Below are 26,037 nucleotides of genomic sequence, written 5' to 3'. Positions count from 1 at the left end.
ATGGTTGTTCATCTGATGAAACACAGATTGTATCAGCTGGACTGGAGCCAATCTTTGCCTCTAGTCTACTGTCACTTTATTCCACATAAAGCCAGTCCAGTGGAGGTGACACAACAGATTAACAAAGATTAACTCAAAAAACACTTGGCACTTCCCCTAACATAAGGGCTCTTTAAATTCTTTGAATTTTTGTATCATAACCTGTTTAAAATATTACCTGTCAAGTTTTTCAAATGCTTCTAGAGATACAATCTCTTGTGCATTCTCACAAACACCAGGAAAGAAAGGAACAGTTGCCAGCCCATGTTGTAAGCTGGAAAACAGGAGAGAAGTCTAATACTAATCTATCAAAAATGAATCAACAAGGTTTGGGGTGTAGCTCAGTGGTTGAGTACCTGCCTAACATATGCAAAGCCCTGGGTTCCTTCCCCAGCATTGTGAAAAAAAGAAAGAAAAAGAATCAACACAAGGAGGCAGACAGTTAAAGAGGGTTAGTGCCATGAGAGGTCCCATGACTTCCCTTCTGAGCAAACTAGATAGGATGTTTGGCCCTAAAACAACTCTCATCAAGATGATCCTCATATCAACACTTGATGGAATTAAATTTCAATCACTTCAAGTAAGTAGAGAAGAGTCTCCCAGTCCATAGCATCAAAAAGTTAATCAACGGAAAAGCAGATTTCATATTATTTATTATCAAAATTAAGACCAGTACATAGACTTGTCAAATTACATAGCAACTTGGGGCTTAGAACACTAGCACAAATATGACATCAACATGTGCACTATTCACATCTGTAGGTCTAGAGGTGAAGTAAAAAGGACATTCTAACACACCCCTGTAGTAGGTACTAAACCACTGGACTGTCCAATTCCAGCAGCATAAGTATTCACAGAAAGAAAACCCCAGGAAGTCTTCTTGCCACTGGGAATCAGTCCACTTTTCCTACATGCTTACTCAAGGTCTTGAAAACTTCCAGCATGAAGGAAGGCCAGGCTTCAGCAGGTGGAAAGTGGGAGGATAGCCCTCCACTATGGAGGGAATGCTCAGGGATGCGAGGGCCCTTGTCCCACACAGCTCCTAAGAAACTGTCTAAAGTCTTGGTTCACACAGTTCTTGCTGACTAGCCTCAGTATATTTCTACTGTGTACCCCATCCTCCTGTACCAACATCACCCCCACAAAAAAAAAAAAAAAAAAAACAAGAGTGAGGACACTGAGGCCAGCAGGACAGAGCCAACAGCAATAGCAAGATTCCTGGGCGAGCTCTTCTCCTGCTCTCTCCAACAATCCTGAGACCCTGTTAAAAGGCACAAAGTTTCCCAAGTCCTGGAGAATACTATACTCGGAAAGCATTTTTTTTTTTCTTTGAGACATGACTTTACGTTGAATTTATCTTCCCTGTGGCAGATATGTTATGCTTTCCTCTAAAGATGAAGTGAAGTCCAAGTCTGGGGTGCCCTTGAGAGCCCGCACGTTCTCAGGGTTGCAATAGCCATTCCTATCACACCTCTGAGGACTGACAAGTACATGGGGTCAGAACTATGTCCGTAGCTCCTCCTGGATCAGGTATGGTGGTTGAGTGTAATGACTCTTAGCACGCACGATGGGGTAGTTGCTGGGCCGACTAAACAGACTGGAGGCTGAGTCTGCAGATGAAGGGGGACCTGAAGGAGCCCAGGTATAGATGCCCATCATGTTCATGTACCTCGCTGATGTAGGTGGCTACCAGCCCATTTGGATCATGCAGGCTTCTTCGGAAGGCGCCACTGTCACTGAGTTCTAAGACGAGGCTGTACGTGGCACAAACTTCATCAACGTCTCCTGACTAAACAGCTGGAAGGGAAGCACAGTGCAAAGACAGTTTACCTTCTGACAAACAAGATTGTCCCCTGCCAAACTAAGAATGGTCAGGTTCCTCAGGGAAGTCCAACAGTGTAGAGGCAAGAGTAGCCATGCCCCACCCCTTGCAGATCAGGCCAAGGAGGCCAAGCTAGCATGAGGGACAGTGCAGATGAACATGCAGAAATACAAATCACACCCAAGGAAGTAAATGCACTGAAGCCAAGGCAAAGAATGACCTCACCCACCAGAACACTGGGTCAAACCCGGCACAACTTAACCAGAATACACGTACACGAATCCTGATTAAAGTATGTCAGATGTGTAGGATGGAAATGATGGAAATTGAGAGCAATTCACATTCAAAAAAATAGCCTGGGAGTTAAGTAAGTTAACAAGTCCACACACCACACCACCTCTACAGCCAATTCTGCCACATTAGTACTGTTGAGGGCACTTCTGACATCTCTTGGGTGCCTAGGCCAAGGGGCTTAGACTTGGACTCTGTGGGCAACATGGGGCTGATGAAGAGTTTTAAGCAGGGAAATTATTGGGGAGACAGGATTTCTGACAGAACAGAAGAACCCTCGGGTAGGAAATTACAACAAAGGATTCAGCTGCATAGGCCAGTATCTAGAAGTTAATATCAGATTTTCTACATTTTAATTCAGGTGAAAATACCTAAACAATTGCAACTGTCCTGGGGAATAATGTCTCCTAGTCACTGGAAATATTTAAAGAAGACATTCAAGTCAACTTAGCTCTAGAAGGTTCAACAGCAATGGATCAAAGTTGCTTTCTTCCATAAGGGGCTTTCTACCACCAGTGGAATGCCTCCTCCCACTGTTTGGTCATGTATCTTTCCCTCTCTTCTCTTTCCATCTTATCCTAAAAGATCTTCCCTCTCTCATTCAAGTAGTTATTTGTTTTTTCAGAAACCTCGCCAATTTCCACCTCTCTACCAAACCTCAGTACTAAATCCCTGGCTGCCATACTCAACTCCAGCTGAGCCTCACAACAATGCTTCAACTTTGACAGACTCCCTGGCTGTGGAGACAGGACCTCACATTCAGTTGCTGAAGCCAAAAACCCAACCCTTACCCTTGATCCCTGTCCTTCTACGCTCTATAAGCCTTGTGTTTTAGTCAGCTTTTTCATGGCTATGACCAAAATGCCTGACAAGAACAACCCTGAAGAGTAAAAGTTTATTTGAGGTTCACAGTTTCAAAGGCCTTAGTTCACAGACAGACAACTCTACTGCTGTGGGTTCAAGGTGAGGCAGAACATCATGGCAGAAGGAAGCTGCTTCCCTGATGAGAGCCAGGAAGTAGGGAGCAAGAGAGAGGAAAGGGAAGGGGCCACAGGGAAGATGCAACCTTTCACGGCACATCCCCAGTGACCTAACTCCTCCAGCCAATGCCCCACCTGCCTACAGTCACCACCAGTTAGTCCATTCAAACTAGGATGGACTGATTGTTTCAGCTCTCACAATTCAATCATTTTGCCTCTGAATATCCCCGCATTAACAGGAGCTTTTGGCAGATACCTTACATACAAACCATAACACCTGGCCACCTCAGAGTCTTGCAATCGCCTATGTGTACACCACCTCTCCCTGACTACTGGAACAGCCTGCACACCAGGACCTACCATGGCCAGTCAAGTCACAGCTGAAGTTTCCTTCCTAAGACATTCTCTGACCTATGTCATTTCTCTACATGAACAATTCAGTCAGGAAGTTCCTTGTGTGGCCGAGCAGGTAGATGTATTCACAGGACAAGGAGATCACAGTGGCCTGGCACAAGTTGTCAGAGCACAAACAGGGTGAAGGGGTGTCCCTGCAGCCAAGTGTCCTAGCAAAAGATCTAAGACCCCACACAGAGTAAGAAAGAGTATTCACCAGGGACAGCTTGGTGCAGGGTATCAGAGCCCTTGAAGGAAAAGGCAAGCTCCTACAGGCAGTCAGAAAGAAGGGCTGGCCCAGTGGAGCAATCTAGAGTCCCAGGAAAAGCCATGTGAGAGGTAGACTATGGCTACAGAATGGTTACATTTGGATAAACTGATTAAACTGGTAAATATATGAAGGATAATGGTATTCAGACATTTCAATTTTAAAGAGGTATAAATAAGGAGAAAAATAAGGGGAGAAAACTAGAATTAATCCTGTGGTGTTGGACTGAAAGTAAAGATAGCTGCATGAACAGCTGTACTCAACTTAAACAGTTGACAAATAAATGTAGATGTGAGTACATATCTGCATTCCCTAGCTTTGTCCTTTGAGGGGCCCTGGAAACAGGGATATCCAAAACCAACAGGTACACTTACTACCCAGATCACCATAAAGAACCACAGTTCCTTAGAGAAATGGCCAATTCTAGAGCAGGGCGGGGAAAACACATGATCCTGAAACAATCTATGTGACAGCAAGGAAATGGTCCAAGAATGAAAGGAATGTGTCCAAAGGTACAGGAGCCACACTGAAGGGATTCTCACTGGACACAGATGGACAAAATGAACATCTAGATAAATAATGAGGGGCTGGAGTTGTGGTTCAGTGGTAAAGCACTTGTCTCGCATGTGGGAGGCAATGGGTTCAATCCTCAGCACCACATAAAAATAAATCAAAATAAAGGTAATGTGTCCATCTACAAAAAAAATTTTTTTAAAGATAAATAATGATAGTAACATCATAATCACCAATAAAATGGAAATCATGGGATGGCACTGATACTCACAAGATCCTTATTAATTATAAATGGGCAAAGAGTGACTTTATAGTAGAGAGACCTGGCACTCCCTGCCTCAATCAGGTGACCAAAACTGCCACCACTGCTAATGGGACAAAAAAAATCACACACCATGACTACAGTACTTCCATGCTACACCCACCAGTGGTGCAGAACCTGAATTGAATCATAAGAGAACACTACACCAAATCCACATGGAGGGACATTGTGCAACATAACTGATCTATAAGCTTCTAAAAAGTCAAAACAAGACAGGAGCTGCTCCAGACTGAAGGAGAATAAAGACACATGACAAGTAAAGGTCACTTTTGATCCTGGGTTGAATCATTTTGTAATCAAGGACATTGGGACAACTGGCAAAACCTGAGTGGCCTGTGGGTTAGACAGTCATAAGGTATCCATGTGAGTTTCCTGGTTTGGTTGGTGATAATGAAAGACAAAATTCTTACAGGAAAAAACATTCCCAAGTATCTGAGAGCAATGGGACATCAGGTCAGCAACTTACTTGCAAATGGTTCATGGAAAAAGTTCTTTGTCCCCTACCTACTCATTTGTTGTAACTTGAAGACTGTCTTAAAACTAATAAATAAAATGTTCTAGTTGGAGAGAAGAGATACAACCCTCATCCCCAAGAGAGAATGTATGACAATCTCATTCTGGCTGCAGGAACACTGACAGAAATTGAACAGCTCTAGTGGGTGAAAAATGAGTAAGAGGAGACATGAAGGGTAAGGGGGATATGGCTCAAATGACAGAACTATACTCAGCTAAGGGCACTGTGTACATAGTCTCATTAATATTCTCAGCACCAAATGAAATGCTACTATTGTTTCCATTTTACAGATGGATCAACTGAGGCAGAAACTAAGTCCTCTGCCCAGGATCTCTCAGCTGACCAGTCTGGCCTTTTCTAAAACCCCTCTCCTAGCCAACCCTGCTGTTCTGCCTCCCTCCTAGGTCCAACAGGAATAAATGATGGCTGTAAAGCCAACAAGGCAAAGAAGAGAAAAATTTTGAACAGATCAGATTTTCCACACAGTGACCTACTGAACTCACATCACTGAAGGCCATGCACCAACCTGACCAAGAATGTGGGCACACACACATGGCCAAGTACAGTGGGCTCGATAACTTCTGCTTGTCACCTCCAGAACCCTATGTTACAAATATTTGAAATCAATTTTAAATACCTATTCAACTTGCATTATACAAGCACCTGTCAGCAAGTTACACACCCACAGTGCAAATGTGCTGAGCTGTGATTCAGGGTATATCATAGAAGGGCACTGGGAAAACTATGGAATGATGCAAGTTGAAAGGCCATGTTGAAAGGGTTATGGCTGACCATTGGTGGGGATGGGTGATTTTGTTTTAATGGGAAAGAGTCTGGTGTGTTAAGAGGTCAAAGGGCAGAAACCCGTGGAGAAGACAGGAGAGAGTAGATGGTATGGGGTAGAGGTGAGTTTATATGTGTGGCCACAGGAAGAGGAGGAAGATGCACCTGGTAACTCTGTGGAGGAAAAAAAAAAAAGGTTGGTGGGTGTAGGGAAAAGTCATGGGGTCTGAAGAAGAGTGGAGAAAGTCGGACCAGTCACAGTAGAGAAGGAAGAATGAGACTGAATGAGACTGGAGACTGATGAGGCTCCAGAAATCATGATGATGAGTGACAGAAGAAAACAGAAACAGAGAAACCAGAAGAGGGCAGGGAATCAAAAGGGTCAAATGTTTAAATTTATATTTCAGGATGATGAATAAAGTGTGCTCTTAAGTAGTCATTACAAGCACCAAATACTATAAGCAGAACTAGAATAGACCACAATTAAATTAATTGTCTTTTCTTTTATAATTATAGTTTTGATAGTTACCTTAAGAATCATTCTTTTAATATAGGGTCTCTCAGATAAGAAATCCAACATGGAAAACCCAGGATTAGGGCGAATGGTTGCCATGGCGACCCAGTACCCGCTGGAACTGCTGGGTCGGATGTTGTCAGGAATCCAGGCATGTTCTCCACAAACATATCAGCCCCTCCTTTCATCAAGCCAGATACATAGACCCTGAAAAATTTACCCAAGCAGGCAGTGAGTAGTAGCCCCCCAATTTGAGAAAGCAAATTTTGCCAAGCACCAAGTTGGTCTTGGTCCAAACACCTTTATGGAAACTACTGTAAATGTATCTATTATGCACAACGGCCCAGAGGACACACTCAAGGGCTCTAGAACAAAGAAGAGACAGGTGGTGTTGAGGGGACTAAGGCCCACCTGGCAGGGAAATGGGAAACAGGCTGTGCAGTGGCATTAAATCAAGATATTCTCTCAGACTGCAACTCCCAAGAAGGATGAAAAATGGGAGGAAGGAAAAGCCCATCCTTGAACTTTGTTTTTACCACCATTTATGTCCATATTATTGTTTTTTGTTGTTGTTGATATTCATTAGAGTTGAATATAAGGGTAGAATCCATTGTTATACAGTCATACATGTACTCAAAATAATAAAATAATTTGGCCAATATCATTCTCCAGTACTTCCCTTTTATCTACTTTCCTCCCCCAGGTCAGTCCCTTTTCTCTACTGATCTCCCTACAGTTTTCATGAGATCCCCCAACCCCTGCCAAACTTTCTTTTTTCTTGTCTAGCTTCCACATATGAGAGAAAACTCTGACTTTCAGAGTTTGGTTTACTTTGCTTAACAAAATGTTCTCAAGTTTCATCCCCTTTCCTGCAAATGACATAGTTTCATTCTTCACAGGTGAATAAAACTCTATTGTGTATATGTACCACATTTTCTTTATCCATTCATTGACTAATGGACGCCAAGTCTGGTTCCATAGTTTGGCTATTATGAATTGTGCTCCCCTAATTCCATAATTTCATTTTTCTTTATGGATGAATAAAACTCAAATGTGCATATATACCACATTTTCTTTAATCTTTCATCCATTCACAGACACCTATGTTGGTTCCATAATTTGGCTAGTGTGAACTGTGTTGCTATAAACATGGGATGGGTATGCATGTATCACTATAATATGCTAACTTTAATTCTTTAGGATAAATATTGAGGAGTGATATAACTGGGTCATATGGTGGTTCCATTCCTAGTTTTTTGAGGAACTTCCATACTGATTTTCACAGTGGCTGTACTAATTTACAATCCCGCCAACAGTGTAAAAGTGTTCCCTTTTTTCCATATCCTCTCCAGCATTTGTTATTATTTATATTCTTGATGACTACCATTTTGACTAGTATAAGATGAAATCTCAGCACAGCTTTAAATTGGCATTTCCTTCATTGCTAAAAATGTTCAGAATTTTTTCATATACTTTTACCATTATTACACAAAGGAGAGGGTGCCCTACTCCATTTCAGAGTTCTGTCAACCACATTTCCATCCCATCCCTGGCCGTGGTGAACTCTGGCAAACAATTGACAGTTCAGCTAGCACACACACACACCTTCGTATCCTTGCCATGGTTGTTTCTGCTACCAGGACAAAATCTTCCTCAGGAGAAAGCTGGACTCCATTAGGGAACCGTAACTGGTCCAAAAGAACTTTCACTTCCTTGGTCACAGTATCATACTCTAGCAGGCTGTGGAGATCAAAAATGGTGGGTCACACAGGTGAGAGTCCATGGCCTTCAGTGGGCTTGGAGCTTTTCTCCCTATTCTGGGCCTCTGGGGCATGGGCTCTGTGTGAGGTGACTCAGCTTCACACTTGGAGTGACCAGGCCTTGGGGTCTTGGGCTTGGACCTTGTCCCAGGCTAGCCAGTGGGGGCTTTTCCTCACGATAGCAGATCCACAGAGGCCTCTTCCAGAGAACCTCACACTCAATTCATTCACTGACCTAGGAGCACCAACACTCCAGTCATAGGGGTCCCCTTCCTGAGGGGTAGCCGGAAATCCAGGCCTGCCTATGGTACTCTACCAGTCTGTCTAGAACCACCCCCTTAGATAGACTGGTCAGTTTCATTTTAGTTCCTCAAAGAGGAAATGATGGCATCCTGCTCCACCACCTGATTCCAGAAGCCATTAAGTTCCTTTCTGACAAGCAGAAATATTTTGCCCAGAAACACTCCCATGGTTCCTAGAAGTAATGAGTTCTGCTGAAGCCACCACAACTGGCTGATTAGCCAAGAGGAAGACTGAAGCACTCACCGACCATCATCAGTACCCTCCATGATCAGAAGCAGATAATCTCGTCTTTGCCATTTGCTGCTGGAATCTGTGAAATAAATCTTTCTCCCATCCCGAGTGATGGTCAGATCATTCACAAAGGACATTTTCTTTCCCTCAATGGGTTGTCTCAGAAGAGAGCAGCAATTTAACTTCACCTGAAGTTAGAAAAAAGAAAGAAAAAGATTTGCTTTTACTCTAAGATCTTTCTTCTCAATAATTTCAAATTAATAATCAGCCTAACTGGTGTCAAAGGAAAAAACAAAAATGAGCTTCTCCACTATCATATGTCAGAAGATCTGCTCTTTCTTATGTAAAAACATTGTATTAATGCTAACACACAATAAGGAGGGGAGAGAAATAAAACACTAGCAAGTGTTATGTTAAAGATTTAAAGTATTATTTTTGCTTAAGAAAAATATAAATGTTCCATTCATCAGCTTTTAAGTAAAGAAGTATGTTCTTAAAAATAGCAAGGCTCAGTGGCATGTACCATAGTCCCAGTTATTCAAGAGGCTGAGGCAGGAGAATAGCTTGAGTCACATTTGAAGACAGTCTGGGCAACACAGTAAGACCCCATCTCAGAAACTGTGTAGACCAGACTAGACTTAGACTAAAATATAATAAAATGATATAAAATAACAATGTAAAATAACATTACAAAATAAAATTAAGAAGTAAAATATAAAATAACAAAATAAAATAATGGAACATTTATTGAGTATTAAGTTCTTTTCCTATATAATCTGATTCAGATCTTGGCAGCAATACCACAAGACAGGCTTGACTATCATCCCTATCTTATGCATGAGGAAACTGGGCACAGAGAAGCCAGGTAATGCATATAGTTGCACAGTCATCAAATGGCAGAGCAGGGGCTACCCAGTGGCCAGTGTCCACAATCAGGCCCTCAGAGACACTCTCCTCCACAGCATGAACCTCCACCAAGAACATATGCACAGCAAATATTGTAACACTAGTAAAAGTGACAACATGACCAGTCAGGGGGTGAAAAGGGGGGGGGAAAGAGGAAGAGCTGAAGAAAGAGAAAAGAAAAAGGGAGTGGTAACAAGACAGAAAAAGTACAAGATACAGAAATACAAAGAAAAATAAAGACCTAAAGAGAGGAAGACAAGGTCTAAAATCTCGAAATGTGTCCCTTGAGAATCTGTAGCTAAATACAAATAACAGAAAAAATCAGCATGGATCAAATGCCACCACACAGGAAGCTCTGGTGCTAAACCTAGCTAACATTTGTAGGCAATGCTTTTGGTACCATTTAGTAAGTAAAAAAATATTAGAGTTTCTAGCAGACTATTCTTAACAAATTCTATTAAATCTACTTACACACACATTGTCTAAAAGACATGAAATCATCACAGAAGGAAACACATTATTGTCACATACGTTTTTGAGGATTTACTTCAAATAGTCCCTTATATGCATCAGCCACAAAAAGAGTCCCATTGGGCCCTGCCCGGATGCCCAGAGGTCTCCCACAAGCAGGCTCATCATCTCGGGTTTCTAGGAAGACAAACAGACAGGAATTGGTGACTGCCCTCCTCAATGTCCAAGTATTTCATCCATTTCCCTAAATAGACACCATTGATGGACAGAGCAAAAGAATCAAGGCATGAGAACTAGACTAATACAGTGCTCACTTCATGATGCTCAACGTAGGTGCTATTGCAGAGTACTAACTGAAGGTGCTCGCTCCAGAGTACTCACTACAAATGCTACTGTAGATGTTCACAACAGAAGCTCACTATGGGCGGTGGTGTTTGTGGGTACTCACTGCACGGTGTTTAAAGTAGGTGCTTAGTGCAGGTACTTACTGTGACATGCTCACTGTGGGCTGCTTATTGCCAAAATGGAGCAGAAAAAGGGAGATTAAATAACCAAACATAGAGTATGATCCATCATATAAAAAACTGAGTGGGTGTGAGTATCCATAAATAGAAAAATACCTGAAAAGTTACTCACTAAAATACCAGTAACAGTTACATCTGAGAAGACTAAGGTAATTTTAATTTTGTTTTTAATATGTCTATACTCTATCTATTTCATAATGAAAATGCATCATTTTATAAAAACATTCCAGGTATTAAAAATGATAAATAGGGGTATAGCTCAATGGTAGAGAGTTTACCTGGCACACACAAAGCCCTGAGCTCAATCCCCAGGATCACAAAAAATTAAAAATAAAAATCCAGGCATGGTGGTGCACACCAGTAATCCCAGCAACTTAGCAGGAAGATCACAAGTTCGAGGCCAGCCTTAGCAATGTAGGCAGAATCTCAGCAACTTAGTGATACCCTGCCTCAAATAAATAATTTTAAAAAGGGGTAGGGATGTAGCTCAGTGGTAAAGCGGCCCTGGTTTCAATCCCCAGTAATATGAAATGAAATGACAATAAAAATAAAACAAAGTAAAATAAAATAAAATTGCATAAATAACACAACAAAATAACATAACATAACAAAATTAAAATTAAAAGAAGCCTGTGGACTATCAATTTTTAAACAGTGAAAATCTTCTACTCTAGGTTTCCAAAACCTGTAATGATTTAAGGGCATTTTACTTTGAATGACACTGCTAAAATTCTTGAGAAGCTAATGCAGGAATTATGCATAAGTGTTTTAGTCATGATAAAGCCACATGCTTTTCTACAGCAGCCCTCCAATACCACCAATTAATCTCTGAAACTACCACAAAAGTGACCACAACAAGTGGAATGGTGAAGAGGTGTAGACCCACAAAATATTTAACAGGTTCCATGGCCACCATCTAGCTGGGTGACCACCAAGCCCTATGAGGTCCAGCCACCACCTGGGAAATGCAGATTCCACATCATGTTCTCTCTGCCAAATGGTCACAGCTTCTTGTTCTCCAAGGGTAAAGCTGGCATCTAGGGAAAAGCAGTTCCATAGGCAGCACCTTTTTGAATGACTTGTTGCCCACTTACTGCATGGGCCCGAGCCAAACCGGGCGATGGTCTCTATTTCACCTCTTTCAAGTTTTACAACACGGCCATCTGCTGTGCCAGTAAACATCGCATCTGTCAAAAAAAAAAAAAAAGAAGAAGGAAAAAGGTTATTAAGATGTAGCCCAAGAACTGTGACCACACCATCTTCTTCTACAGTGAGGTGGCTTGGTTGTTTTTCATCTTGAGAAATGAATGGCAGGTCTGAGGATGAAGGAGAAGTGATGTTTGAGAATTAAAATTACACTGACAAAACTGCAGGGGCCTAGGGAACTAGCATGTGGGTCCAATCCTGACCATGAAGTTAGGGTATAATACAAAACACTAGTGATAAAAACTGTGGGGCTGCTATTATCTAGTTCTGAAAGTCTAGACTGATACTCAGGACCCAGAGGAAGAGATATATGTTCACCTCAAGGCAATATCTGTTTCTGATGCTGATTACTTCCTAAAAATGAGAAAGAACTGCTCATTTGGGTAACACAGGTAAAAAAATTAGACCAAGACAGAGAAGATTAGCATATTCTTAAAGCAAGGATGATATACAAATTCATTAAACATTTCACAGTTTTTAAATGATACACATTTTTTAAAAAAAAATTTTGTAGTTGTAAATGGGCAGCATTCCTTTATTTTTTTATTGTATGCGGTGCTAAGGATCGAACTCAGTGCCTCACATATGCTAGGCAAGTGCTCTGCCACTGAGATACAGCCCAGACCCAAATGATAAACATTTAAACATGTAAACTCTTGGGCAACCACTATAAAAAGTTTATATATATATATATATATATATATATATATATATATATGATGCACTTAGAAAACTGAATCATAAAAATGTTCATTTTTTTTTTTTTTTTCAGTACTGGGGATTAAACCCAGGGTGCTCTACCACTGAGCCACATCTCTAGTCCTTTTTATTTTTTAATTTTGAGACAGGGTCTTGCTGAGTCACTGAGGCTGACCTTGAACTTGTGATCCTCCTGCCTCAAACTACCAAGTTACTGGGATTACAGGTGTGTGCTACCACACCCACTTTAAAAAAAGACACATAGAGGTTAAAAGTACAGGGATGGAGAAAGTATTCCATGCTACCACTAACCAAAAGAAAACAGAAGTAGCTATGTTAATTTCAGGCAGAGCAGATTTCACAGAAAGGAAGATTATCAGGGAAAAAGAGGGGCATTACATAATGATAATGTAAGACACAGCAATCCTTAATGTGGATACACTTCACAACAGAGCATCAAAATACATGAGGTAAAAACTGTTGTAACTGCAAGATGAAATAGGATCTACCATGACACTTCAACCCCCTTCTTCTACCAGACAAGAATAGATTCAGCAAGCAGGAAATTGGTGAAGAACAAGGTTAAACTCAACAGCACCATCAATATACTAGATTTAATTAATGTCTAATTGACTACTTCATCCAACAATGGTAGAATACACAGACTTCCTTATTCACGAGTTTCCTATCTATGAATTTGACCAACCATGGATCAAAAATATTTGATTAAAAAAAGTGTCTATGATGAACATGAACAAACTTTTCTTGTTATTATTTCCTAAACAATATAACAACTACTTATATGATATTTACATTGTCTTAGGTATGATAGGTAATCTAGAGACAACTTAAAGTATATGGCAGAATATGCACAGGTATTATGTAAATTCTATGTCATTTCATACAAAGGACTTGAGCATCTGTAGATTTGGGTATCTGTTAAAGTCCTAGAACCAATTCCTGGCACATACCAAGGGCCAACCGTATACATTCTTCCCAAACTCATATGGAACACTCAAAAACATAGACCACATTCTGGGTTATAAAATATACCTAAGCAAATTTAAAAGAATACATCACAATACCAGACCTCAGATTATACTACAGAGCTATAGTAACAAAAACAGCATTGTATTGACACCAAACAGACATGAAGATCAATGGCATAGAATTGAAGACACAGAAACAAACTCACATAGATACAGGTATGTCATACTAGACAAAGGCCATAAACTTACACTGGAAAAAAGATAGTCTCTTCAACAAATGATGCTGGGAAAACTGAAAATCCATATGTAGTAAAATGAAATTAAAACTCTATCTCTCATCCTACACAAAACTCAACTCAAAGAGATCAAGGACCTAGGCATTAGACAGAGACCCTGCACCTACTAGAAGAAAAAGTAGGCCCAAATTTGGCTTAAGAACCAAATTCCTCAACAAGACTCCTAAAGTGCAAGAAATAAAATCAAGAATCAATAAATGGGATGGTATCAAACTAAAAAGCTTCTTCACAGCAAAGGAAACAACCAAGAACAAGAACAGAGAGCGGATGGAATGAGAGAAAGTCTTTGCCACCTGAATCTCAGATAGTGTGCTAATCTCCAGAATATATAAAGAACTCACACTGGGCACAGTGGCACATGCCTGTAATCCCAGTGGCTCAGGAGGCTGAGGCAGGAGGATTGTGAGTTCAAAGCCACTTCAACAACTTAGAGAGGCCCTGTCTCTAAATAAAATATAAAAAAAGGCTAGGGATATGTTTCAGTGGTTAAGCACCCCTGGGTTCAACAACAACAACAACAAAAAACAACTCAAAACATTCAACACCAAAAAAATCAAATAACTCAATCAATAATGAGCAAAGGAACTGAAGAAATATGATCAGTCAGCAAATATACAAAAAATTGTCAACATCCCTAGCAATTATAGAAATTCAAATTAAAACTACACTGAGATTTCATCTCATTCCAGTCAGAATAGCAATTATCCAGAATGCAAGAAACAATAAGTGTTGGTAAGGATGTGGGGGAAAAGGTATACTGATAAATTGTTGGTGGGACTGCAAATTGGTACAATCACTCTGGAAAGCAGTATGAAGATTCCTCAGAAAACTCGTAATGAAACCACCATTTGACCTGGCTATCCCATTCCTCAGTTTATACCCAAAGGACTTAAAATCAGCATAGTATACTGACACGGCCATATCAATGTTTATAGCAGCTCAATTCACAATAGCTAAACTATGGAACCAAACTAGGTGCCCTTCAACATATGAATGGATAAAGAAAATGTTATATATATACACAATGGACTATTACTGAGCCAAAAAGAAGAATAAAATTATGGCATATGCCAGTAAACAAATGGAACTGGAGACGATTGACATAAGCCAATCCTAAAAAAAACAAAGCCTGAATGTTCTCTCTGATATGCAGATGCTAACACACAATAAGGGAGTGGGGAATAAAAGTTCATTGGATTAGACAAAGAGGAATAAAGAGAAGAGTCGGGGGATGGGAAAGCCAGTACAATAAATCAGCATAACTTTCTGATGTTCATATATTAAAATGAACAAGATCACTGTAACTCCATATCACGTACAATCACAAGAATGGGAAATTATACTCCATGTATGTATAATTTGTCAAAGTACATCCTACTATCATGTATATCTAAAAAGAAAAAATAAAGAATAAAAAAAATTTAAAGAACAGAATTCATACAATAACCTGCTTTCGGACCACAATGAAATTAAACTAGAAATCAATAACAGAAAGACGGCAGGCCAGCGATGCAAGGTTGGTTCAACATACAGAAATCAATAAACATAATACATCACATCAAGAGACTTAAAGACAAGAATCATATGATTATATCAATAGATACAGAAATATCATTTGACAAAATATAGCACCTCCTCATGTTCAAAACACTAGAAAAACTAGGGATAGTAGGAGCATACCTCAACAATGCAAGCTAAACCCAGGGCCAATATCTTTCTAGATGGAGAAAAATTAAAAGCATTCCCTCTAAAAAGTGGAACAAGACAGGGATGCCCTCTTTCACCACTTCTATTCAACATAGTCCTTGAAACTCAAGCCAGAGCAATCAGACAGAGGAAAAAATTAGAGGGATACGAATAGGAAAATAAGAATTCAAACTATCACTATTTGCTGACAACATGATTTTATATTTAAAAGATCTGAAAAATTCCACCAGAAAACTTCTAGAATAAATAAATTCAGCACTTCTAGAATAAATAAATTCAGCAAAGTAGCAGGATATAAAATCAATAACCATAAATCAAATGCATTTCTATCCATAAGTGATAAATCCACTGCAAGAGAAATTAGAAAAACTACCCTACTCACGATAGCCTCAAAAAAAAAAATACCTGGGAATCAATCTAACAAAAGAAATGAAGAACCTCTACAATGAAAACTACAGAACATTAAAGAAAGAAACTGAAGAAGATCTTAGAAGATAGAAAGACCTCCCATGGTCTTGGACCGGCAGAATTAATATTGTCAAAATGGCCATACTACCAAAAGCATTATACAGATTTAATGCAATTCCTATTAAAATCCCAATGACATTCTTCATAGAACTAGAAAAAGAAATCATGAAATTCATTTGGAAAAATAAGAGGCCCAGAATAGCCAAAGCAATCCTCAGCAGGAAAAGTGAAACATCAGGTATCACAACACCAGACCTCAAACTATACTACAGATTAGTAGTAACAAAAACAGCATGGTATTGGCACTGAAGAAGACATGTAAACCAATGGTTCAGAATAAAAGACAGAGAGACAAACCCACATAAATACAGTTATCTCATACCAAAGGTGCCAAAAGTATACACTGGAGAAAAGATAGTCTATTCAACAAATGGTCTGGGAAAACTGGAAATTCATATGTAACAAAATAAAATTAAACCTCTGTCTCTCATCCTGCACAAAAATCAATTCAAAGTAGATCAAAGACTTAGGCACTAGGACAGAGATCCTGCACCTAATAAAAGAAAAAGTAGGCCCAAATCTTCATCATGTTGGCTTAGGACCTGACTTCCTTAACAAGACTCCTAAAACGCAAAAAGTAAAATCAAGAATCAACAAATGGAATGGATTCAAACTAAAAAGCTTCTCCTCATCAAAGAACAATCAATAACATGAAGAGAGAGTCTAAAGAATGAGAGAAAATCTTTACCACACAAACCTCAGATAGAGCACTAATCTCCAGGATATATAAAGAACTCAAAACTTAAACATCAAAACACCAAATAACTAATCAACAAATGGGCTAAGAAAGTAGACACTTCACAGAAGAAGAAATACAAATGATCAACAAACATATGAAAAAATGCTCATCATCTCTAGCAATTACAGAAATGCAAATCAAAACTACCCTAAGATTTCATCTCACTCCAGTCATAATGGCAAGTATCAAGAATACAAGCAATAATAACCATTGGCGAGGATGTGGGGGAAAAGGTACATGCATACACTGCTGGTGGGACTGCAGATTGGTGCAACCGCTATGGAAAGCAGTATGGAGATTCCTCAGAAAACTTAGAATGGAACCACCATTTGACCCAGCTATCTCACTCCAGTTTATACCCAAAGGACCTAAAATCAGCATACTACAGTTGATGCAGCCACATCAATGTTTATAGCAACTTAATTCACAATAGCTAAACTATGGAACCAACCTAGATGCCCTTCAACAGAAGAATGGATGAAGAAAATGTGTACATGTAGGTGTACATGTACACAATGGACTATTTACTCAGCCTTAAAGAATGAAATTATGACATTTCCAGGTAAATAGATGGAACTAGAGAATATCATGCTAAGTGAAATAAGTCAATCCCAAAAAACCAAAGGCCAAATATTTTCTCTGATAAGCATATGCTGATCCATAGTGGGGGGTGGTACAGAAGAATAAAGGAACTTTGGATTATATAGAGGTAAGTGAAGAGAGGGGTGGGGCAATGGGGATGGGAAGGACAGTAGAATGAGACAGATACTATTACCCTATATACATGTATGATTACACTACTGATGTGATTCAGCACCATGTACAGTCAGAAGAATGAGAAGATATGCTTCCTTTATGTACCATATGTCAAAATGCGTTCTACTGTCATGTATAAACCAATTAGAATAAATTTTTAAAAGAAAAAAAGAGATTGCAGGAAAATTCCAAAATTATTGGAAATTAACAATTTTTTAAAAACAATGAGTCAATGAAAAAATCTCATAAGAAATTTAAAATATTAAAAATATTTTGAACTGAATAAAAATGAATATACAACTTATCAAAATGTGTGGGATATAGTGAAAATGGTACTCAAAAGGAAATTGTGACATTGAATAAATACATTAGAAAAGAAAAATATTTAAAATCAATACCCTTAAGTTTTCAACTTAGGAAACTAGAAAAAGACAAGCAAATTAAATTCATCAGAAACAAAAGAGGGAACATCACAAAAGAATAAAACTATGAACAATAGTGTTCACAAATTTGACAAAATGGATGAAATGGACCAATTTAATTCCTTGAAAGACACAATCTGATGACACTACACAGGAAGAAATAGACAAAATGAATAGTCCTGTATCTATTAAAGAAATTGAATCAATAATTAACAACCTTTCAAGACAGAAAGCATCAAGTCCAGATGGGTTCACTGGTGAATTTTACCCAACATTAAAGAAATTACAACCAATTTTCTCAGATTTCTTTCAGTAGACAGAAGCAGATAGAATACTTCCTAACTCATTCTATGAGGCCAACATGACCCGAACATTAAGCCAGACAAAAGCATTATAAGAAAACTATAAACCATTATCTGTTATGAACATAGATGCAAAGATCCTCAACAAAATCAAATCCAACAATGTGTATTTTGGACTATCCATCACAACCAAGTGGAATTTATTCCAGATATCTAAGGCTGGTTCAACATTCAAAAATCAATAGGCTTCAAAAGAAAAATCACATGATCATATTAACTGATTCAGAAAAAGCATTGAAAAAAATCTAGTACCATTCGTGATATAAAAAAAAAGTTAGAAATAGTGGGAAACTTTCTCAAACTGATAAAGAACTACTTTCAACATCAAACATTATAAAGAAAATTTAAAAACTAAAAGGGGAGACACTCCATACTCATGGAGAGGAACACTCAATATTGTCAAAATGTCAGTTCTTTCTAAATTGAGCTACAGATTCAATGCAATCCCCATCAAAACCCCAGCAAATTATTTGTGAACATCAACAAACTGATCCTAAAGTTTGATCCATAGAAAGGTAAAAGACTTAAGAGTCTAATATAATATTAAAGAAGAATGAATTCTAAAGGTTGACAATGCCCAACTTCAATACTCTCTATAAAGCCACCATAATCAAGACAATCTGTTATTAGCAAAAGGCTACACAAACAGGTCAATCAAACAGAATAAAGGGCCCAGAAAAGATCTATATAAACATAATCAACTGATAGCTGACAAAGCAGCAGAGCCAATACACTGGAGTAAAAAGTAGTGTTTTCCACATATGGCTAAAACTAGACAGGCAAAAAAGTTAATCTAGACACAGACTTTACATCCTTCACAAAAATTAACTCAAAATGAACCACAGACCCAAATGTAAATTGCAAAAATGATAAATATCTCCAGAAGACAACATAGGGGAGAATCTAGGTGGCCTTGGGTATGATGATGACTTTTAAGATATGATGACAAAGACATGATCCACGAAAAAATAATTGACAAGTTAGACTTACTTAAAATTAAAAATATTTGCTCTGTGAAAGAATTGTCAAGAAAACACAAGCCACAAGCTGGGAGAAAATACTTGCAAAGACATTTCTGAAAAAACTTATCCAAAACAAAAATATCTTAAAGGATGTGAGGGTGAAATGATCACCATGATCACCAGGATTGATTTGGCTAACCTGGCTGGCTAGGCAGGTGTCCTCTTCTTCCTCCCTCACCACCCCATGTGCATCCCTCCCAAAGTAGTGTGCTCTATCAAAGAGGACAACCTTCCCCAACAGAAGAGGACAGTTCTTTGGTCAGCATATAAAAGTAGCTGTTCCCCTGCTAGAACCTCCAAACAGGCTCTCAAAGAACTCATAAAAGTCAACAAGAAAATGAATGACGCAATTACAAAAATGAGCGAAAGACCTGAAGAGATACCTTGTCAAAGAAGATCTACATGTGGTAAGTAAGCATATGAAAAGTAGCTCAATATCACATGTCATGAGAAAAATGCAAATGAAAATGAGTTCAGGGGTTATGGCTCAGTGGTGGAGTTCACACCTAGCATGTGTGAGGCCCTAGGTTCGATTTTCAGCACCACATAAAAAGAAAATAAAGGTATTGTGTCTGCCTACAACTAAAAAATATATTAAAAAAAAAAAAAGAAAGAAAGAAAAGGAGTTCAGAAAGACCAATATCCAAAACACTAATAATAAAAAATACTGACAAGGATGTGGAGCATCAGGAACCCTCATTCACTACTAAGAGGAATGACAAATGGTTTAGCCACTTTGTAAGACAGTTTGGGGAATTTTTTGTTTTTACAAAACTAAACTTACTCTTACCTTGTGATCCAACCTTTGTGCTCTTTGGTATTTGCCCAAATGAACTGAAATACTTACATCCACACCCACACATACACACACACAAAAAAAAAAATCAGCACACAGATATTTACTTCAGTCTTATTCATAATTGATAGAACTTGAAAACAACCACATGTCCATCAGTAACAAATTGATAAATAAACCCTGGTACACCCAGTCAATGAAATATGATTCAATGCTAAAAAGAAATGAGCTAGCAAGCCATGAAAAGAAATGGAGGAAACTCAAATGCATATTATCAAGTAAAAGAAGCCAAGCTAAAAAGGTTACATACCAGCTATATGGTGTTCTAGAAAAGACAAAACTATGAAGACAATAAAATGATCAATGGTTGCTGAGAGTTTAAGGGAGGAGAGATGAATCAGAGAGTGCAGAGGATTTTTAGGGCATTGAAAATATTTTGTACAGTACTATAATATTTAATACATTTGTCCAAACTCACAGAATGTGTACCACTAACAATGAATACTCATGTAAATTCCAGATGCTGGAGATAATGGTGTCAAAGTGGGTACCACTCTGATGGGCAGAATACAGGGAAAGCACATGGCAAAACCCAACACAAACACCCATTCATGATTTAAAAAAAAAAAAAAACAACTTTTCCAGAAAACTATGTACCTTCTGCTCAATTCTGCTGGGAACCTAAAACTGCTCTTAAAAATAAAGTCTATTTTAAAATTAAGTATGTTAACTGGTGAATGCTTCCCTCCAGCGCTTTCCTAAGGCTAACAGCAACCTGCTAGCCATCTCCAAGACAACCTCCAAATGAGGCTGCAGCAAAACTGGTCCCTGGCGACCTTTCTGTGGTTTACAGGAGTGTAACCAGAGGTCCCCACCGGGCCTAACCAGAAATCCCACCCAGTAGGTAACTAGGCTTCAACATGGAAAAAAGAAAAGGTAGGACAAGCACTCTCTTTGAGAGGTAAGAAAAGACCACCAGCTTGCACTTTGACTCCTGTAGATTCTGATTTTAAACTACAGTATTTTATTTTTCACCCAAAAAAAAAAATTGTGTCAGTTTCCCTTTAAAAGAAATATGAAGTCCTATCATGAAGTACTTATTCTTCTTGAAACAATTTTGACTTTTGCCAGCCAAAAAATAAACCAATGATTGCAAAAAAGGGCCAGCCCAGGGTCCCATGTCAAACAGCAGGGATTGGGCAAGAGAAGTTGCTCAACACCTTTGGAGTAGCAATTACCAATTACTGAAATGAAACAGAAGCATACTGGATGCACATGTCCACAGTCAATGCCCAGAAAACACTGGATTTCAGGGTGACTATAGGCATTTTGAAAGAAGCTACTCAAAAATCCTGACACCAGTTAACGTGTGCCTTTTTAATACCAAACCTAAGTCTCAATTTAATACCAAGCTTGATTCTCAATTTTCTGACAGAAATTCCTTGTTCTAGATTGCTAGAGATGCAAGCATTTGAACCAGACTCAATTCTAGTTCTCAAGCATAGGGAGGTGTGATGGTACCAACTCAAGTAGAGTGACAATATTGAGAAACATTCTTCATTTCATAATGAGCTAAGAAATAATGTTCTGTCAAGCAAGACCTATCTAATGAATTAAGCATAATGTCTGCATTTTGTCTTCCCTTCACACCACTTTGAGTACAATAAAGAGCTCTATAGAAACTCAGAATCATCTCTGGCTAAAATGGCACACAACCTGGTTACAGGACACCAGCAAAAAGAACACTCCCATTGGGTCATCCCGTAGGATGTCCACAGCTAAGAAACATGTCTAGGGCTACCCAACCCAGCCTCTGTAGCTGCTCCCACAGAATCTACCCACTTGAGCAACAACAACCTGGAAGGTACGCAAGTCACTCCAATTCCTAGGGTTACTTACCTCCAATATTTACTATGGACTCTGGCCCAATAAGTTGGTTTTCAAATAGCCTGTCCGCCTGCTGCAACTTCGTATTTGGTTGCAGAACACCAAGCAAGATAGGGGGTTCTTTGAAGCTGTAAAATAATTAATTATAAGAATTTATCTGTAAAAAACATAGATGAAGGAAAATGTTTATTTAGGGTCATGTCAGATCACTGCACCTGTCAGCTCACTTCCACAATGGCCCCATCTCACCAAGAGCCACAATACTTGAAATGGCCTCTTAGGGTTGCCCAGGCTAACCCCATCACCCCTCCCACATCACCTCTGTGCTAGGTCTTTGGTTGGTTGGCTTTTTTTTTTTTTTTTTTTTTTTTTTTTTTTGTGGTACAAGGGATGGAACCCAGGGCCTTGCACATGTGCACATGCTATACAGGAACTCTTTATCATTAAGTTAGATCCCCAGCACCCTGCTGGGTCTTGTCTGCACTAGGCACTTCTCACCTTAGATGCTTCTCCCTGGCTCTTCCTCCACCCGGAACATTAAGCTCCTTTCCCTACTCGTTCCTCCTTAGCAAGGTCTGCTATGAGCACCCAATTTAACATTCAATACCTCCCTAAGCCCAGACCTCTACCTGCCCTATTCTTTTATTGCACTTGTCAACTTCTCATGTACTATTTATTTACTTTTCTGGTATATTTATTGTCCAATAGAACACATTTTTCATGAAATTAGGGATTCCTTTCCATGTTTTTTTTCTGCTGCATCCAAGCACATAGCATTCAATCTGGCACAGTAGGCTCCTAATATACACTGTTGCTGGGAGGGAAGAGGAATATTTCCCAATCGCCTTCCCACCTTGCCATCCAGCAAGGTAGTTTCTTAGCCTGCCCATCAGTGTGGGAGAACCAGGGGTGGATGGGGGTGGCTAAGGATGTGGAGTATTAGGAAAGCCTTCTGCCCTGCCTACTTTCCAATCAAAAGCATCTCACTCCCTGACACCACCTCTAAGTCAGCACCTGCACAGAACACAGCACAAAACTCCCCCCCCCCCAACTAAATTCCCTCTCCTTCCCATACTCCCAATAATGGCTTTCTCCTGTTATAAAGAAATACACTCAAACAACATGTATCCCATTTGTTTACAATAAAAAAAAAAAAAAAAGAAATACACTCTTAGGTTAACAGGGGACTTAGCTTCCAAAGGAGAAGGGCAAAGATGCACTTGTAGAAGTGTCCTGCCTGCTTTGGCTAATGAGTTGTGTACTTCTGAGTTCAATTTTAACCTTGGGAAGGTCCAACTCCTGAGGTGACTGTGCAGAGTAAACTACATATTAAGTACTTAAAGCCCAGGGACAGAAACACTCAACATCTCTACCACCATGCCCTTGGACTTAGGTTGAGTCCTTCCACAGCAAGTATTCAAGAAGCATTTGTGGAATCTAACTTATCAGCATATAGGACATGTCCCTGCTCACAAAGAGACTGAGTATAATCTCAGTAGGGAGAAAAAAAAAACTTACGAGAAAATGCAAAGGACAGGCAAGAAAGGGTCCCCATACCAGCAGCCAGGCAGCAGCAGTCTCAACAAAGGGGAGTGACAAAGAAACCCAAATCAGGCAGGGACTCAGGGTATTAACCAACTAGCAGGGTAGTATGGATTCTTGTTAAAGCCAGTGAACTCCTGCTAACTCTTGCTAACTCAACAGCTGTGACATTTACATTCAGTTTCTAATTTTTATCCTTTTTCTCCCCATGGTTCTACCTGACCAAGATCACACTTCAATCTTCCCCCAAGATCAAACTTCCTAAATATTTTTGCCAACTCTGTCAACTATAAATGCAGTAAGTCTATCTCATACAAATACATGTGTCCAGGACACAATCTTGTGGCACACCCTCCAAGAAGATACTGGCTCACCAGCAGCTACTCCAGTGTATACTCCAGCACTCTGAGAAAGGACTTAGTTTCTATCCAGAGAGGAACAACAGGATTATTTTTCACTAAAGAATATGGATTTTTCTAGTCATTTTTAAAATATATTTATCAGCGAGGTACTGTGGTATATGCATGTAATCACAGCAACTTGGGAGGCTGAGGCAGAAGGATCACAAGTTTGAGACCAGCCTCAGAAATTTAGTGAGACCCTCAGCAACTCAGTGAGACCCTCTCTCAAAAAAGAAAAAAGAACTGGAGATGTGGCTCAGTGGTAAAGCGCCACTGGGTTCAATCCCCTGTACCAAAAAATAAATAAATAAAATAAATGTATCAGTTACAGTAAAATTTAAGGCAAAAAAATGCAGCAGAGCTTTGGAGGACAGTTTCTGTTACTATAACTTTAAAGAACAATAGGAAGAGCAACTCTGTTAGCATGAACAGGAAGAGTAACTATTAGCATGTGAAAGCTGTTACATATTTCAGAAGTGCACATTTTATTTCTAGGGTGAAAATGTAAAACTAAAAAGATTATAAATAAAGTAGCAAAAACTTTCATGGGTAATCAGGAACTTCAAGAGCTAATAAAAGCACAATAAATTAAACAAAGAACTATCTGTGCTCATGGGAGATTTGTAGGGGAAGAGAAGCAGAGTCCCTCACATCCTAACCTCCTGCAGTAGGGAGTGACCAGGAACCTCCAAGAACTGGATCCCAGGAAAACTGATTCTGGTTCCATGGTGGCTCACTCATTTGAGGCAGAGCGTCACTGAGTTGATGCTCACCGTGTGTGTGTGTGTGTGTGTGTGTGTGTGTGTTGTTGGGGATTAAAACCAGGGCCTCATGCATGCTAGGCAAGCACTCTACCACTGAGCCACATCCCAAGGCCCCGATGCTGGCTTTCTTATATCCATACCAACTACCTGATGGTTTTGTCATACTGTTCACAATTCACCATATTCACAAATATATACTCAAAGGCCCTATGGACATCTTACACAAATCAAGATGTTATTTACGGTGTGTACATTTCTCTGATCTTCCCTAATGGAAAAGGAAGGTGGCTTTCTGGCAGGCTTTTGACAAGCCCAGCAGCCTTCTTGATGACTTCTCTCCCTAAGTATCAACTGCATAATCCACCTGTCTGGAAGGGCTATCACCCCTCTCCTTTCTTTTTCACCAAGCTTCTGGTCCATCTGCTCTCTGTGCTCTCTCTGACGTTTGCGAGGTCATCTAGTGCTCTGGAAGTAAACTCACAAATGTAATTCCAGCAGCTGACTAGTCACTTGATGCCACCTGCTGCCCAGGTCCTGTTTACCTTCATGCCCCACTTGACCAACTAGCTTGGAGGATGGTTGGCTTGCAGAGGGAACAGAGGCAGGGTAAAGTTGGAGCTCTGTCTTCCTATTGTGATAACAGCGCCACTTGCCCCAGAGAGTCGGTCTCTCCTTCCTTGCTTGTTCTGTTCTGAACAGGGCTTTAAATATCCTTCTGTAAGTTAAGGGTTACCAAGAGAAACCCTTCCTAGAGGAGTCCCAGGATATCCCCAAGTATAGCTCAGAGAGAAAGCCATACTGCAGAACCTGCTGGCATACCAGGAATTGGAACCCACACCCTCAGGACCCACTAAGCCATCCTCCATTCTCAATTTCATTGTGTTTTCATAATACTTTGTACCTTTGGCAGTTTTAGTCAGTGATTCTGTGTATGGGGGGGGGGGGGCTACATCCTCAGCCCCTTTACTAATTCTAAATCCAACAACAAAAATTGACTCTTGCCACATATGCAATCTAAGCTCAGAACTGTGCCCTCTTTATGTCTCTGTATCCAACTGGGTACTTACCTTAGGCATACCAGGTGCTGAATACATTCTAAGTGAATTGAATCCACTATAAAATCTTAATTTTTATTTATATGATAACAATATGTTATTCATTGTATATGTCATATTCACTCTATAATTAGGCATGATTCTTCTTTGAAGCTTTTAAAGCCTTACATGGACCAACTCATTTAAAATAAACTCCAGGCTACATGTAGTACTGTGACTGTAATCCCAGGGG

General features: G+C 39.5%; 1 protein-coding gene across 1 annotated transcript in view; it reads right to left on the bottom strand.

Annotated features, from left to right (window-relative positions):
- Positions 1-674: 674 nt before the first annotated feature.
- LOC306651182 (adipocyte plasma membrane-associated protein-like) overlaps positions 675-26,037 on the bottom strand; it is a 42,136-nt gene continuing 16,773 nt past the window's right edge. Inside the window, 10 exon segments of the mRNA XM_079123663.1 lie at positions 675-1,800; positions 1,803-1,836; positions 6,455-6,585; positions 6,588-6,646; positions 8,045-8,179; positions 8,746-8,888; positions 8,890-8,921; positions 10,171-10,287; positions 11,729-11,821; positions 22,056-22,171. Of these exon segments, the coding sequence (XP_078979789.1) occupies positions 1,628-1,800; positions 1,803-1,836; positions 6,455-6,585; positions 6,588-6,646; positions 8,045-8,179; positions 8,746-8,888; positions 8,890-8,921; positions 10,171-10,287; positions 11,729-11,821; positions 22,056-22,171 (1,033 nt within the window). The 3' untranslated portion in view covers positions 675-1,627.

This window comes from Sciurus vulgaris (genome assembly GCF_902686455.1).
Source record: "Sciurus vulgaris genome assembly, chromosome: 2".
NCBI classification, from domain to species: Eukaryota; Metazoa; Chordata; class Mammalia; order Rodentia; family Sciuridae; genus Sciurus; species Sciurus vulgaris.
This window is presented reverse-complemented; position numbering and strand designations above follow the sequence as displayed.